Source organism: Hypanus sabinus, chromosome 3, assembly GCF_030144855.1.
Source record: "Hypanus sabinus isolate sHypSab1 chromosome 3, sHypSab1.hap1, whole genome shotgun sequence".
Taxonomy (NCBI): Eukaryota; Metazoa; Chordata; class Chondrichthyes; order Myliobatiformes; family Dasyatidae; genus Hypanus; species Hypanus sabinus.
The window spans coordinates 12207126-12222980 of NC_082708.1; the positions used below are offsets into that span (position 1 = coordinate 12207126).

The following is a 15855-nucleotide window of genomic DNA, read 5'->3' on the forward strand; positions in this document are numbered from 1 at the left end:
AGAGTTTTTGGCACTATCATATACAAATAAACTGTTATTATTGCCCATGTTAGTTTAGTTTAGTATTTTTAAAAATATTTTTTGCCTGTATTTTTATAATTTTTTCTTTTTCTTTTGATGATTATTTTTATTTTTTTCATATAATTATTATAGACTTGATTGATAATGTACTATGTTTTTCTGTTGATATTTTAATAGGATATTGTTATCCTACTATTAATTCAATTTCAAGTCTTATGCATTTATAACCTATTTATTATTATATTATGTTTTTTTTATATATGAAATTCAATAAAAAGATTGAAAAAGAAAGAAAGAACCTGATGGTCACAGGAATGGAGCTATTCCTTAACCTGGTGCTATGCAACTTCAGACTTCTGCACCTCCTGTCTGATGGAAGCAGTGAGAAGAGATCTTGGCCCAGATAATGCGTATCCTTAATGATAGACGCTTCTTTCTTGAGACAGTGTCTCCTGTAGATGCTGTCAGTAGTGGGGCAGTCGGGACCAAGTTACCTGACAGGATTAAATATATTAATATTTGGTTTGAATGGACTGTAAACCACTGAAACCTTTATCTGTTGGTAAGCTAGTTACCCATTAAAATCATTTAGCTGAAATACATCTACCAAAACCCAGTAACAGGTGTCTTCATGATGTTACTTGTGAGACATCATGAATGTCAAATTCAAAGTCAAAGTCAAGTATATTGCTGCATGGACAAGTACATGTATGCATGGGTGCAATGAAAAGCTTGCTCGCAGCAGCATTATCAATGGCGCATATGGTAGCATTTGATAAGGACCATTCACAAGGAAAAGACAACGTAAGCATAAATTATACAGTGCATATTTTTCTTTTCTAAGAGGGAATAAAGTTAGAACAAAAATCTAAACACAGGGATTTTGCAGATGCTGGAAATTCAGAGTAACACATAAAATGATGGAGGAACTCATCAGCTCTGGTCGCAAAACATAGATTCCTTTTTTCCTTTCCATAGACGTTGCCTGGGCTGCTGGGTTCCTACAGCATTCTGTGTGTGTTGCTGACAAAAGATCTGAATCTGTAATGCTGCAAAGTGATCAAAGTGATCATGGTTTTGCTAAACTGCAGGGATTAGGGTTGTGCAGGTTGGTTCAAGAACTAGATGGATGAAGGGAAGTAGCTGTTCTTGAACCTGGTGGTGTGGGACCTCAGGCTTCTGTACCTCCTGCCTGATGGTCGCTCTGGGAAGATGGCGTGGCGTGTATGGTGCAGACCTGTGATGGTGGATGTTGCGTTCTTGAGATAGAACATCATATAGATACTGCTGATGTTTAAGGTAGGGCATCCTTCATCAAGGACCCCAGCACCAAGGCCACGCTGTCTTCTTCCTGCTGCCATCAAGAAGGTGATACAGGAGCCTCAGGACCCACACCACCAGGTTCACAAACAGTTATTACCTTTCAATCATCAGCCTCTTGAACCAAAGGGAATAACTTCATTTAACTTCACTTGCCTCATCAGTGAACAAATCCCAGAACCTATGGACCCACTTTTAAGGACTCCATCTCATACTCTCAATATTTATTGCTTATTTATTTATTACATTATTTTTCTTCATTTATATTTGCACAGTTTGTTGTCTTTTGCACTTTGGTTTGTCCATCCTATTGGGTGTGGTCTTCCATTGATTCTATTATGTTTCCTGGATTTACTGTGTATGCCTGCAAGGAAATGAATCGCAGGCATGTAAATGGTGACGTAAATCTTTAATAAATTTATCTTGAACTTTGAAAGTCTAGATGGGTCTTTCTCCTTGATTCCTTGCCTGCTGTATCTTTACAGAGGGCATTACACGTTATCCAGCATGAATTAGGAATGGGGACAAAAGAAAGGCGGTCACAGGGGGAAGATGCAAACTCCATTCGAACCGCAGTAAAGGTTTGCAAATGAGAGACTCTGCTGACACTGGAACTCTTGAGAAATGCAGACAAAATGCTGGAGGAACTCAGTATGTCAGGCAGGACCTATAGAGGGCTACAAGCATCGATGTTTTGGGCCAAGAATCTTCAGCAGGGCTGGAACCAAGGGGTCAGACGCCAGAATAAGGAGGTGGGGGGAGAGGGAGGAGGACATGCTGAAGGGTCATCATTGAGCCCAGGTGAGGACTTTTCATTTTACGGTTGGGTCACCCTTTCACCCTTTCTCTTCTCCTCATCTGCCCCTCGTCACTCTCTAGTTCCCTTCTTCCTTTGCTTTTTCACGGTCCACTGTCCTCTCCTAGCAGATTCATACTTCAGCTCTTCACCTCTTCCACCTATACCCTCACATCATTCACCCTCCCTCACCCCCCATGTCCTTACCCACTCATCCTCCTCACCTGCAAAGATAAATAAGGTAAGAGCCCATGGCATTACAGGAAAAATACTAGCCTGAATTGAAGGTAGGCTGACTGGCAGGGGACAAAGAGTGGGAACAAAAGGTTGTTTGCTGGTGACTTGTGTGTCTAGACCACTTCTTTTCATGTTTTATGTCAATGATTTGGATGGAATTAATGGCTTTGTGGCCAAGTTTTTAGATGATACAAAGATAGGTGGAGGGGCAGCTAGTGTTGAGGAGGCCCTAATTTTGGCTTCTTATTTTGGCTTCTTTCCCCTCACTTTCTAGCCCTGATGAAAGGTCTCGGTTAAAGCCTTGTGGTCATGGGGCATCTGCACCCACTGCTTCCGGATGCTTCCTCCCTAACAGAGAACAGGGTATATTCAATAGATATAGGACCATAAGACATAGAAGCAGAATTAGGTCATTCAACTCACCAAGTCAGCTTTGCCATTCAATCATGGCTGATTTATTATCCCTCTTGACCCCATTCTCCTTCCTTCTCCCCATAACCTTCGATGCCCTTTCTAATCAAGAACCTATTAACCTCCGCTTTATATATACCTGATGACTTGTCCTCCACATCTATCTGGTTAATCTGGAATCAGCCGCTGGTTAAAGAAATTCCTCCTCATCTCTGTTCTAATAGGATGTCCTTCTATTCTGAGGCTGTACCCTCTGGTCCTAGACTCCTCCACTGTAGGAAACATCCTCTCTACAGACACTCTATCTAGTACTTTCAATATTCAAAAGGATTCAATAAGATTCCCCTCATTCTTCTGAAATCCAATGAGTACAGGCCCAGAGTTATCAAACTCTTGTATATGTTAACCCTTTCATTTCATTTGCTTCTTTATCTTCTCATGCTGCAAACTTCAATAATCAACTTGTTTTTCTTGATTGTCAGGTAGGATTCATCAGCTGTCGAACTATCTCCTACTCGAGATCCAGACCAAGTGGATGATCTACTGGCAACATGGTGTTCTTGAGATTGGGTGGACACCACCAGAGGGTCTAATGCGATCGATGTTTTTCCCTCAGTTTTAAATGGATCTTCTGAGTCTTCCACCTGTCACAGCAGATAAGATTCACTACCACTGCTGGGCCTGAGGTCGGCTACGATTTTCCCCATTGTGTGATTGCTTTGGATCATAAACAATGTCCAACCCAAATGGCCTACCTTGGCTCACATTTGTTCTTGCCCCTGCTTTGAATGTGAACAACCTGCTCTGGATAACGAGTGTCGTCGTACGCATCGCCTTTCTCAGCTGTCAGGAAAACTACCCCATTGTCACCACAAACTATGGGAAGCTAAGGGGAGTAAGAATACCGCTAGTCAATGATATCTTGGGCCCCGTTGACCAGTACCTCGGAATACCGTATGCCTCAGCTCCCACGGGTGAGAGGCGCTTCCAGCATCCTGAGTCTCCCTCCTCCTGGACTGGCGTCAGGAATGCCACTCATTTCGCCCCAGTCTGCCCACAAAACATTCTCGGCTTTTTGCCCGACGTCATGCTCCCTGTTTGGTTCACCTCCAACTTGGATAATGTGGCCAATTTCATCCAAGACCAGAGCGAGGACTGCCTTTACCTGAATGTCTATGTCCCAACTGAGAATGGTAAGTCACAGAGAGATTCTTCTAATTCTGTAAAAGAGAGAGGGAAGTGGGGGAGAGGAGGGAGTAAGTCCATTTAGATCGAGGCCCATTCCTTCAGTTGCACAGATTACCTTTATCCCTCTTTGTTGGAATTTATTATTGGAAGGCTGTGAGAAGTTGAATTAGATTTTGTGGTTAATTTACATGTTGGATAAAAGATGTCTATTTTATAGAGATTCCTCAGGAGAACTTTGTTTGGAACGTAAGTAAAAATATGCATAGACCTGAAGCATGAACTGATAAGCAATTTCAATAACCAAATAGAATTAGTTCCAACACATTATTTTGTTACTTACCCTCCAGAGAGCAAGTAATAGTTCGGTGTAAGTTTCCTGGTTTTGCTTTGGTCTGAATCATTGTCTGCAACTCTTTAAGTGCCACTGACTACGGAGACATGCACCTTATTTTGTCCAGCCTGTGATGTCATAATCTCTTTTACCCAGATGTGGTTATAGTCCCTCTGAAATGTTTTTCTATTCTTCTACCAGTTTTCAGCAGACACAAAGTTTTTGATAAATTAAGTCTACTTCTCAGTGATTTCTACCCAGAATTCAAACTCAGAAAGCACTGTGATGGTTTTGGGATCCCCGTCAGCAAAGCCCCAAACTCAAAAGAAAATTTTAAGCCCTAACCGATTTAGATATCTACAGGTACTCTCACTATAGGAAGTTATACAGTATCCACCTACTCTTCGATGACGAGTTTACTTCCCTGTCTAGCCTCTGTGGCAAAGTTTAATGGCCAATATGCTTTGGTTGAGTGGTGAATGCTCTCCATACCAAGGAGGAGATACTTCCAGCCAACAGGATTTAAACACAATTATTTTATTTTAATGATACCTGTTTAAATTTAGACAAATAATTCTTGACACTCATTTAGCACTTACAGAGGGTTTATAAAATTTTATAAAAGATATCTGAGTTAAAAAAAAAAGATTTACAAATTACACAGGATTTCCAAACACAGGTACAATTAGAAAAAAGTGGAACATTCCAATGAGAATCAGATGAATGAGTCCTCCATCACAGAAAAAAAAGATTGAGGAATGAATTCCATTTCCTCTTTCTGTAGCCACCATCTTTCTGTTGTTCTCCTCATCATTCCTATCATTCCCTAAACTGTGATGGTACTTATACTATTTTCTATTAGATGACATCATCTGCATGTGATGTTTTCCAGATACCTTTGCTGGGACAAAGTAACTCACACAGATGGCCTTAAAAGCTTCTGGTGACAGGGATCCAAAACATCCACAATTAACATTGTGAGGGCTTACTCCCTGAGTACACAAGCATCACAATTTGTAACCAAGCTTGATGGTTAGTGTATCAAGGTGCATAAACCCAATTGTCTTGTGTTTGGTTAATGGAGACAAGTCTCCTGGTCACTTCACTTTGAAAAACTGTGTCTCTGACTTCAAACAGATTTCTGCTTGCAAGTTATATCAAGAACCAGGCACTGGTTCTTGCCTACAAGAAAAAGTTAAGCAAAGAATATTTGTTAAAAGTTTAACTTTATGGCAAACAATTATGATTGTGCTGGAAAGTAGAGTTTAGCATTGGTCTTCACAGCACATCTGGTGCTTTCTGACTGTCTCTGGGAGCCACTTATATAATGGGTTTTCAGTTGAGAATCCCAGCTGACATACTCTACATTTATCATGAATAATCATAACCCTTCAAACCCTTTCCCCACTGTTGAATGTATTCTGAAACCCCCCCAGAAAGTATTGGAAATACTCAGTACCTGTAGAGGGAGAAAAACAAAGATAATATTTCAGGTTGATGACAGTGTTAGGTTTATAAAACATTAGTTCAAAATTCAAAGTAAACTTATTATCAAAGTACATATATGTCACCATTTACCTGAGTTTCATTTTCATTTACCTGAGTCACCTGAGTTTCATTTTCCTGTGGGCATACTCAGTTAATTCAAAAAACATAATAGAATCAGTAGAAGCCTACCTCCAATAAGATGGATAAACAGCCAATGTGCGTAAGACAGTGCAAATAAGAAAAGTTGTGCTGACATTGGAGAGGTTTCAGAGGAGGCTCACAAGAATGAATCCAAGAATGATATGGTTATCATTTCAGGAGCATTTAATGGCTCTGGGCCAGTACTCATTGGAATTTAGAAGAATGAGGGGAGTTCTCATTGAAACCTGTCAAATGTTGAGAGGAATTCAACATTCAAAGTTAGATTGGATGTGGAGAAGATGTTTCCTACAGTGAGGAAGTTCAGGTCCAGAGGCTCAGCATCAGGATAGAGGGATGTCCATCTAGAACAGAGATGAGGAGGAATTTCTTTAGACAGATGGTGATAAATCTGTGGAATTTGTTGCCACAAGCAGCTGTGGAGTCCAGGTTGTTGGGTGTATTTAAGGTGGAAGTTGACAACTTCTTGATTAGTAAGGGATGGAAGGTTACAGGGAGAAGGCAAGAGAATGGGGTTGAGACGGAAATGGATCAGCCATGATGAATTGGCAGAGCAGACCTGGTGGTGTGGGTCCTAAGACTCCTGTATCTTCTTCTTGAGAGCATGGACTGGATGATGGGTGTCCTTGATGATGGATGCTACATTCCTGCAACATTACTCCATGTAGACGTGCTCAACACTGGGAAGGGCTCTGCCTGTCATGAACAGGGCCATAATCACTACTTGTTGTAGGATGCTCTGTTCAAGGACATTGGTGCTTCCATGCCAGGCTGTGATATATCCAGTCAATATACTCTCCACTACATGTCTATAGAATTGTGTCAAAGTTTTTGATGTCATGCCACATCTCTGTATATTTCTAATGAAGTAGAGGTGCTGCCACACTTTTTTTTGTAATTGCACTTACATGCTGGGCCCAAGACAGATGCTCTGAAATAGTAACTCTGAGCAATTTACAGTTGCTGATGCTCTACACCTCTAATCCCCCAATGAGGAGTGGCTATTGGACCTCCACTTTCCTCCTCCTGAAGTCAATAGTCATCTCCTTGGTCTTGCCGACATTGACTGAGAGGTGATTGTTGTGGCAACGCTTAGCCAAATTTTCACTTCCTTCCTGTCTGCTGATTCCTTACCATCTTCAATCAAGCCAACAACCATGGTGTTGTCAGCAAATTAAATATAGTGCTGGAGATGTGTTTAGCCACACAGTCATAAATGTAAAGTGAATAGGGCGGGGCGGGGTGGGGGTGCTAGGATATAGCCTCGTGGTGCACCTTTGGAGATGTTGTTGCCAATCCGAACTGACTGGGGTCTGCAAATGAGGTAATTGAGCATCCAATTGCACAAGGAGGTTTTGAGGTCTTGGAGTTTATTGATTAGTTTTGAGGGGACGAGAGTATTGATTGCAGAGTTGTAGTTGATAAAGAGCATCCTGATGTGTGCATCTTTGCTGTCCAGATGTTCCAGGGTTGAGTGAAGAGCCAGTGAAATGGCATCTGCTGTGGACCTGTTGCTTCAGAAGCAAACTGGAGTGCATCCAAGTTGCTTCTCGAGTAGGAGTTAATACGTTTCATCACCAACCTCTGAAAGCACTTCATCATGGTGGATGTAAGTGCTATTGTATGATAGTCATTAAAGCAGGTTACTCCATTCTTATTGGGCAATGGTATAATTGAAGTAGGTGGTACCTCAGACTGCTAGAGCTAGAGGTTAGGGATATCAGTGAACACTCCAGCTAGTTGATCAGCACAGGTCTTTAGTATTCGGCCAGGTGTCCCATTTGTGTCAGATGCTTTATGTCAATTCAGCCTCCTGAAGGATGCTCTCAAGTCAGATTCAAAGCCTGAAATCACAGGGTTATCGGGGATGTGTGGTGGTCAGTTCATATTTTGATGGTCCAAGCAAGCATAGAAGGCATTGAGCTCATCTAGAAGTGAAGCCTTGGTGTCATTTATGTGTATAATTTATGGCTAATTTATGATTTTTTTTTTCTTGTGAATGCTGTTGGTCATTGTAAATTGTCCGGTGATTAGGCTGGGGTCGAATTGGCGGGTTGCTGGGCAGTGCAAATCTTTGGGCTGTAAGTGTCTGTTCCTCGCTGTATCTGGAAATAAGTCAACAGATAGATAAATAGGCACAAAGAAAACAGAGAAATGGAAATGGACCATGTTGAGGTAAATGTGATCAGATAATACACACAAAATGCTGGAGGAACTTTGCAGGTCAGGCAGTGTCTACAGAAATGAATAAAAAGTTTGGGCCAAGACTCACCATCAGGACTGGAAAGGAAGGGGGAAGATGCTGGTATAAAAAGGCGGTGGGAGGGGAAGGAGGATAACTACAAGCCAGGTCGGTAGGAAATGTAAAGGGCTGGAGAGGAAGGAATCTGATCGAAGAGGAGAGCAGACCACAGGAGAAAGGACCAGAGTGGGGAGTGGAAGAAGAGGGAAAATATTTTTACAGAAGGAGAAAACAATATTACTGCCATCATAAGTATAATCATAATTATATTCATGTGATTAAGTGTTATTAGGGTAATTAGTATGGCACAATATTGTGAGCTGAAGGGTCTGCTCCTGTGTTGTATTGCTCTCTGTTCTATGTTATAGTGCTGGCAGAGAGAGAAGTTTAATGAAGGTAACGCAGAAGAGAAGACAGGGACAGCAGAGTAGAAGATCTTTGATAGTTTGGAAATGCAGGGAGATTAATGATGAAAGAAATACTCAATATTCAGATATTGAAAATCTGAATTAAGAAGAAAAGAAAATGCTGGAATTAGTTGACATTTTTAGATACTAAAGCACACTAGAGGGAAGTGACAGTGGATTAACGATCAGTCATATCGAGTGGGAGAACAGGAACAAAGGGCAGAATGGTCCACTGAAAATTTAAATGAATTTCCATTGGTTGGGCAGCATCTGAGATTGCAGAAACTTCCAGATCTCCTGAGTATATACATAGAGCATAGAACATTACAGCACAGTACAGACCTTTGGCCTATGATGTGCTGACCTTTTAATTTACTCTAAGATCAATTGAACTTCTCTCCTACATCACCTTCCATTTTTCATTCTTAAATGAAACATCCTTAACTGTTCCTGATAAATCTACCTCTACCATCACCTCTGGCAGGGCATTCCATGTACCAAACACTCTCTCATTAAAAAAAAAATACCTCCTTATGCTTCCATCCACTCACCATCAAATGATGCCCTCTCATATTAACTAATTCTGCCTTGGGAAAAAGTCTCTGGCTGTCCACTCTAACTACAATTCTTATTATCTTACACTCCTCTACCAAGTCACCTCTTATCCTCTTATGCTCCAAAAGGGAAAGCCCTTGTTTGTTTAAACTACCTCCAGGAGACATGCTCTCCATTCCAGGCTGCATCCTGGTAAATCTCCTCTGTACCCACTCTGAAGCTTCCACATCCTTCCTGTAATGAGATGACCTTGAAAGAAAAATGGAAAGTAATGGGTTATTAGGAGGGAAGGGTTAGACTGATCACTGTGTTGGTTAAAAGGTTGCCACAACAATATACAGCATTTTCTGTTTTAAATTTAAATTATGTAGGGGAGTATTTGAGCCTATCTGAGAAGGAAGTCACAAACAATAAAAATTGATTCTGAAAGAGAAGATGAAACAGAAGCTTAATAGCAGAAAAGGTAAGTTAGTTTCTAAATGTAATTCAGCTGGATCTGTGTGACGTGCACTCAGTCCATTTTATTAGGTACACCTGTACACCTGCTCATTAATGCAAACATCTAATCAACCAATCACATGGCAGCAACTCAATGCACAAAAGATACAATCAAGAGGTTCAGTTGTTGTTCAGACCAAATATCAGAATGGAAAAGAATAGTGGCGATTTGAGTATTTTAGATCTTCTGGGATTTTCATGTACAACATTCTCTAGAGTTTGCAGAAAATACTATGAAAAACAGAAAAAAAAACCATCCAGTGAGTGTCAGTTCTGTGGGTGAAAACGCTTTGTTAATGAGAGGGATCAGAGGAGAATGGTCAGACCGGTTCAAACTGACAGGAAGGCGACAGTAACTCAAACAACCACATGTTACAACAGTGGTGTGCAGAAGAGCATGTCTGGGTTGATCCTTGAAGTAGTTTGGCTACAGCAGCAGGAGATCATGAACGTACACTCAGTTGTCCCTATATTAGGCACAGGAGGTATCTAACAAAGTGCACACCGAATTTACTTCTGTTTGATTTCTGCTTTGTGTCTGTTCCATTCCTTGCCCTCTCATCACTCAACTCGTTGAGTTGAAGTAGGGGAAGAAGATTATAAACATAAGAAAGAACCAACTTCAGGTTTTTAAGATAATGTAGACATTTAATAGGCTTGATTTACAATGTTAGGCCTTGTGGAGCAATGCAAAACTAGATTTCAAAAGACGTAAGACAGACCTTAATTAGGTTTTCATGAATAACCTCTTTTATCAAAGCTGAGCAACTCCTACAAAATGCTCAGTCGGTCAGGCAGCATCTATGGAAATGAATAAGCAGTTGATGTTTCAGGCCAAGACCCTTCATCAGGACTGGAAAGAAAAGGGTAATGCAGCCAGAACAAAATAATGGGGGGAGAAGAAGGAATACAAGGTCGAAGGTGATGGGTCAAGCCAGGTGGGTAGGGGAGGGGGGAATGATGTAAGAAGCTGAGGTGATTAGAGAAAATAAAGGGCTGAGAAGGAATCTGAAAGGAGAGGAGAGTGGACCATGGGAGAAAGGGAAGGGGGAGGGTCACTGAGGGAGGTGATAGTCAGATGAGAAGAGGAGAGGTAACAGGGGGCCAGAGTGAGGAATGGATAAGAGGGAGGGAGGTGGCTGTTAAATTGCTAATGGTTACAGAGGTCAATGTTCATGCCATCAGGTTGGAGGCTGAGATATTGCTCCTCCAGCTTCCCCCTGGCAGTAGAGGAGGCCGTGGACCAACATGTTGGAATGGAATGGGGATTGGAATTATAACGGTTATCCACTGGGAAATCCTGTTCTTGCAGATGGTGTTCAGCAAAGCAGTTCCCAACCTACGTCAGTTCTCACCAAGTGTAGAGGAGATCACATTGGAAGCACCGTTGGTAGACTCACAAGTGAAAGTGTCGTGTCACCTGGCGGTACTGGTTTGGGCCCTGAATGGAGGTGAGGAAGGAGGTGAATTTGGCAAGTGTACCACCTCTTCTGCTTGCCGGGATAAGTGTCAGGTGGAAAATTAGTGGGGAGGGACAAATGGACAAGGTAATCACAGAAGGAGAGATTCATGCTGAAAGCTGACGGTGGGGCAGAGGTAAAGATGCATTTGGTGGTAGGGTTCCATTGAAGATGGCAGAAGTTCCTCCAGCATTTTGTTTGTGTTGCTCTGGATTTCCAGCATCTGCAAAATCTCCTGTGTTTTATCAAAGTTTTGTTAGATGTTGAGATGCTGTGATTTTAAAGAAGAAAATTTAGCTCTATTTGTACGTCAACATGATCATGAAAACATACAATAAAACAAGTTGTTTGTGTCAAATCAAATCAGTGAGGATTGTGCTGGTTATCACTTTCCAGTGCCAACATAGCATATCACGTCTTACTAAACCCACACAGTCCCAGGGAGAATGTACAAACTTCTTACAGATAGCTGTGGGAAGGTATAGAAGTATATAAGGACAGGGATGTGATGTTGAGGCTCTATAAGGCACTTGTGAGACCGCACTTGGAGTGTTGTGTGCAGTTTTGGGCTCCTTATTTTAGAAAGGATATACCGACATTGGACAGGGTTCAGAGAAGATTCATGAGAAGATTCCAGGAATGAAAGGATTACGGTATGAAGAACGTCTGGCAGCTCTTGGGCTGTATTCCCTGGAGTTCAGGAGAATGGGGGGGGGGGGGGATCTCATAGAAACATTCCGAATATTAAAAGGCCTGAGCAGATTAGACATGACAAAGTTATTTCTCATGGTAGGGGAGTCTAGGACAAGAAGACATGACTTCAGGATTGAAGGACGTCCATTTAAAACAGAAATGCGGAGAAGTTACTTTAGTCAGATGGTGGTAAATCTGTGGAATTTGTTGCCACAAGTGGCTGTGGAAGCCATGTCACTGGGTGTATTTAAGGCAGAGATAGATAGGTTCTTGATTAGCCAGGGCATCAAAGGGTATGGGGTGAAGGCAGGGGAGTGGGAGTGACTGGAAGAATTGGATCAACCCATGATTGAATGGCAGAGCAGACTCAATGGGCTGAATGGCCTATTTCTGCTCCTATATCTTATGGTCTTAAGAATCGCACCTGAATCTCAAACAGCTGGCTCTGTAAAGCATTGCACTAGCTGTTATGTTACTGTTAGGTCGGAGAGTATGGAACCAGGAGGCATAGTCTCTGGAAAAAGGATCATTTGTGATTCAGCTGAAAAGAGATTTCCACACACACACAAGCTTCTTCCCCCTTTCTTTCCAGTCCTGATGAAGGGTCTTGGCCTGAAATTTCCATGGATGCTGTCTGACCTGCTGAGTTACTCCAGCACTTTGTGTGTGTGTTATTCTACACTCACAGACACAGAGGCTTTAGAATTCTGTCTCAGAGGCCTGAGACTGCTCAGTCATGAGTGTATTCAAGGGAGACACTGATGCCCCTTTTGACATCAATAAGAGGATATGATGGATACGATGTTTGGGCGAGACTATATACCCTGAGGTAAAGAATGAATCATGACTTTACTGTGGCGATGCAGCAACTATTGCTTCCATTTGAATCAAATTGCCTGTTCCTTTATTGTAATTTCACTTCCCTTTCCCGTCCACCATGGCACCAGGGTGGTGTAGGGGTTAGCATGATGCTATTACAGCTCGGGGCGTTCTGAAGTTTGGAGTTCAATTCCGGTGCCACCTGTAAGGAGTTCGTATGTTCATCCACATGAATAGTGTGGGTGCCCTCCCACCATATGGTCAGTAGGCTAATTAGTCATTGTAAATTCTCTTGTGATTAGGCATTAGGATTAGGTTAAGTAGGTGGGTTACTGGGTGCTATGGTCTGTTCGGCAGAAAGGACTTTTTCTGGGCTGCACCTCTAGATTTGTACCTTCTGGTACGAGGGAATTATTAGTTAATTGAAGTTTCCAATGCGCTTTCATCATGAACAATAAATTTCAGGTCCAAATCCATGATATTTTTCTCAGGGTGACAATGAATCATATGAGGGAGCGTAGTTTTGAGGAGACTGAAGGAAATTATAGGGATGTCGGGGTAATTTTTTTTTAACTGAGAGAGTGGTGCAGACAAGGAGTGCGTCGCCAGCGGTGATGGTAGAGGCAGGTGTAACAGGAATATTTAGATAGGCGCATGGATGGAAGTAAAATGGAGGGCTAAATGGGTGGGTTAGGTTAATCTTGACACAATATCATGTACTGTGCTGTAGTTTTCAATGTTCTATGTAAAGGTCTAAATCATGTTGTATTTATCATCAAAATACATATACCAGCATTTTCTTGCAGGTATTTACATGAAAATAAAGGAATACACTGGAATTTATATTAAAACTATATAAACAATGACTGACAAATAAGCAATGCTCAAAAGAAGATAAATCATACAAATTTCTTTTTCAATCTTTTTATTGAATTTCATATATAAAAAACATAGTATAATAATAAATAGGTTATAAATGCATAAGACTTGAAATTGAATTAATAGTAGGATAACAATATCCTATTAAAATATCAACAGAAAAACATAGTACATTATCAATCAAGTTTATAATAATTATATGAAAAAAAATAAAAATAATCATCAAAAGAAAAAGAAAAAATTATAAAAATACAGGCAAAAAATATTAAAAAAATACTAAACTAAACTAACATGGGCAATAATAACAGTTTATTTGTATATGATAGTGCCAAAAACTCCGGAACTCCATACCTGAACAAGGATAAGTAAAGAGAAGGTCTGGAAGAGGCCAAATTAATTCATATGAAAATGTCGTATGAACGGTCCCCAAGTTTCTTCAAATTTAATTGATGAGTCAAAAATAGTACTTCTAATTTTTTCCAAGCTCAGAAAAGAAATAGTTTGAGAAAACCACTGGAATGTGGTAGGAGGATTTACTTCTTTCCAATTTTGTAATATAGACCTTCTGGCCATTAATGTTACAAAAGCAATCATTCATCTAATTGAAGGGGAAAACTGATTATCATCCTCATTTGGTATACCAAAAATTGCAGTAATAAAATGAGGTTGTAAATCGATATTCCAAATTGAGGAAATGGTAGCAAATATGTCCTTCCAATAGTTATATAAAGTGGGACATGACCAAAACATGTGGGTCAATGAAGCCACATCTGAATGACATCTGTCACATTGAGGGTTAATATGAGAATAGAATCGAGCAAGCTTATCCTTAGACATATGAGCTCTATGTACAATTTTAAATTGTATTAAAGCATGTTTAGCACATGTAGAAGAAGAATTAACCATTTGTAAAATTTTTTCCCATTTTTCTATTGATATATTATATTGAAGTTCTTTTTCCCATTCTTGTTTAATTCTACCTGATATTTCTGGTTGTATCTTCATAATCATATTATAAATAAAAGCCACTAATCCCTTCTGATAGGGATTTAAGGTAAAAATCATACCTAAAAAGTCCGTTGAAGTTGAATTGGGGAAGGATGGTAGAATTTTATGTAAAAAATTTCTAATTTGTAAATATCTAAAAAAGTTAGATTTAGGTAACTCAAATTTGTTGGAAAGTTGGTCGAAAGACATCAAACTACCTTCAAAGAAGAGATCATGAAAGCATTTTATACCTTTCCTTTTCCATATGCTAAAGACTTGATCTGTCAAAGAAGGTTTGAAAAAAAAATTAAGTAAAATAGGGCTATCAAGAACAAAGTTTTTCAGAGTAAAAAATTTACGAAATTGAAACCAAATTCGTAATGTATGTTTGACAACAGGGTTGGATATCTGTTTATTGAATTTAACTAAATCGGCAGAGAGAGAAGAACCCAGAACGGAGAATAGAGAATATCCCTGTGCCTCATTGCATTCTAAATTTACCCACTGTGGGCCCAATGGTGAATCTAAATCTGATTTCCAATAAATTAAGTTACAAATATTATTCGCCCAATAGTAAAATCTAAAGTTAGGTAGAGCTAAACCAGCATCTTTTTTAGATTTTTGTAATTGCCTTTTACTTAACCTAGGATTTTTATTTTGCCACACAAATGAAGAAATTTTTGAATCAATGTTATCAAAAAAAATTTAGGAATAAAAATTGGTAAAGCTTGAAATAAATATAAAAATTTCGGTAGAATCATCATTTTAATAGCATTAATCCGACCAACTAATGATAAGGATAAGGGATAAATCATACAAATTATAAAAATAATATGACCATAAGACATTGGAACAGAATTAGACCATTCAGCCCATCTAGTCTGTTCCACCATTTCATCATGGCTGATCCATTTCCCTCTCAAACCCATTTTCCTGCCCTCTCGCAGTAACCTTTCACATCTTGACCAGCCAAAAACCTGTCAAACTCCACCTTATATACACCTGGACTCCATAGCCACTTGTGGTAATGAGCCCCACAGATTCACTGTGCTCTGACTAAAGGAATTCCTCCTCATCTTCATTCTAAATGGAACTCCCTCCATTCTGAATCTGTGCCCTCTGGGCACAGCCTCGGAATAGAGGGATGTAAAATAACACTCAAAATAATACTGAGAACATAAATTGTAGGCTCATGGGTTGAAGGGCTTGCATCATGCAATACCTTTCTGTGTTCTATGCTCAGTCTCTCTGCTTTCCTTTGGCACTGTTCTACTCAAGGAAGAGCCTCTCAAAGGGTGTTGGTCATCATTGTCACAGAAGAGAAAGAGTGAAAGGCACATTACTAAAGGTCAGTCATTTATACA

The 15855-nt window shown here is 40.2% G+C and overlaps 1 protein-coding gene across 1 annotated transcript in view; it reads left to right on the plus strand.

Annotated features, from left to right (window-relative positions):
- The first annotated feature begins 3518 nt into the window (after positions 1–3518).
- nlgn4xa (neuroligin 4 X-linked a) overlaps positions 3519–15855 on the plus strand; it is a 318165-nt gene continuing 305828 nt past the window's right edge. Inside the window, exon 1 of the mRNA XM_059963749.1 lies at positions 3519–3978. Coding sequence (XP_059819732.1) covers positions 3519–3978 — 460 coding nt within the window. The remainder of the gene's footprint in view (positions 3979–15855) is intronic.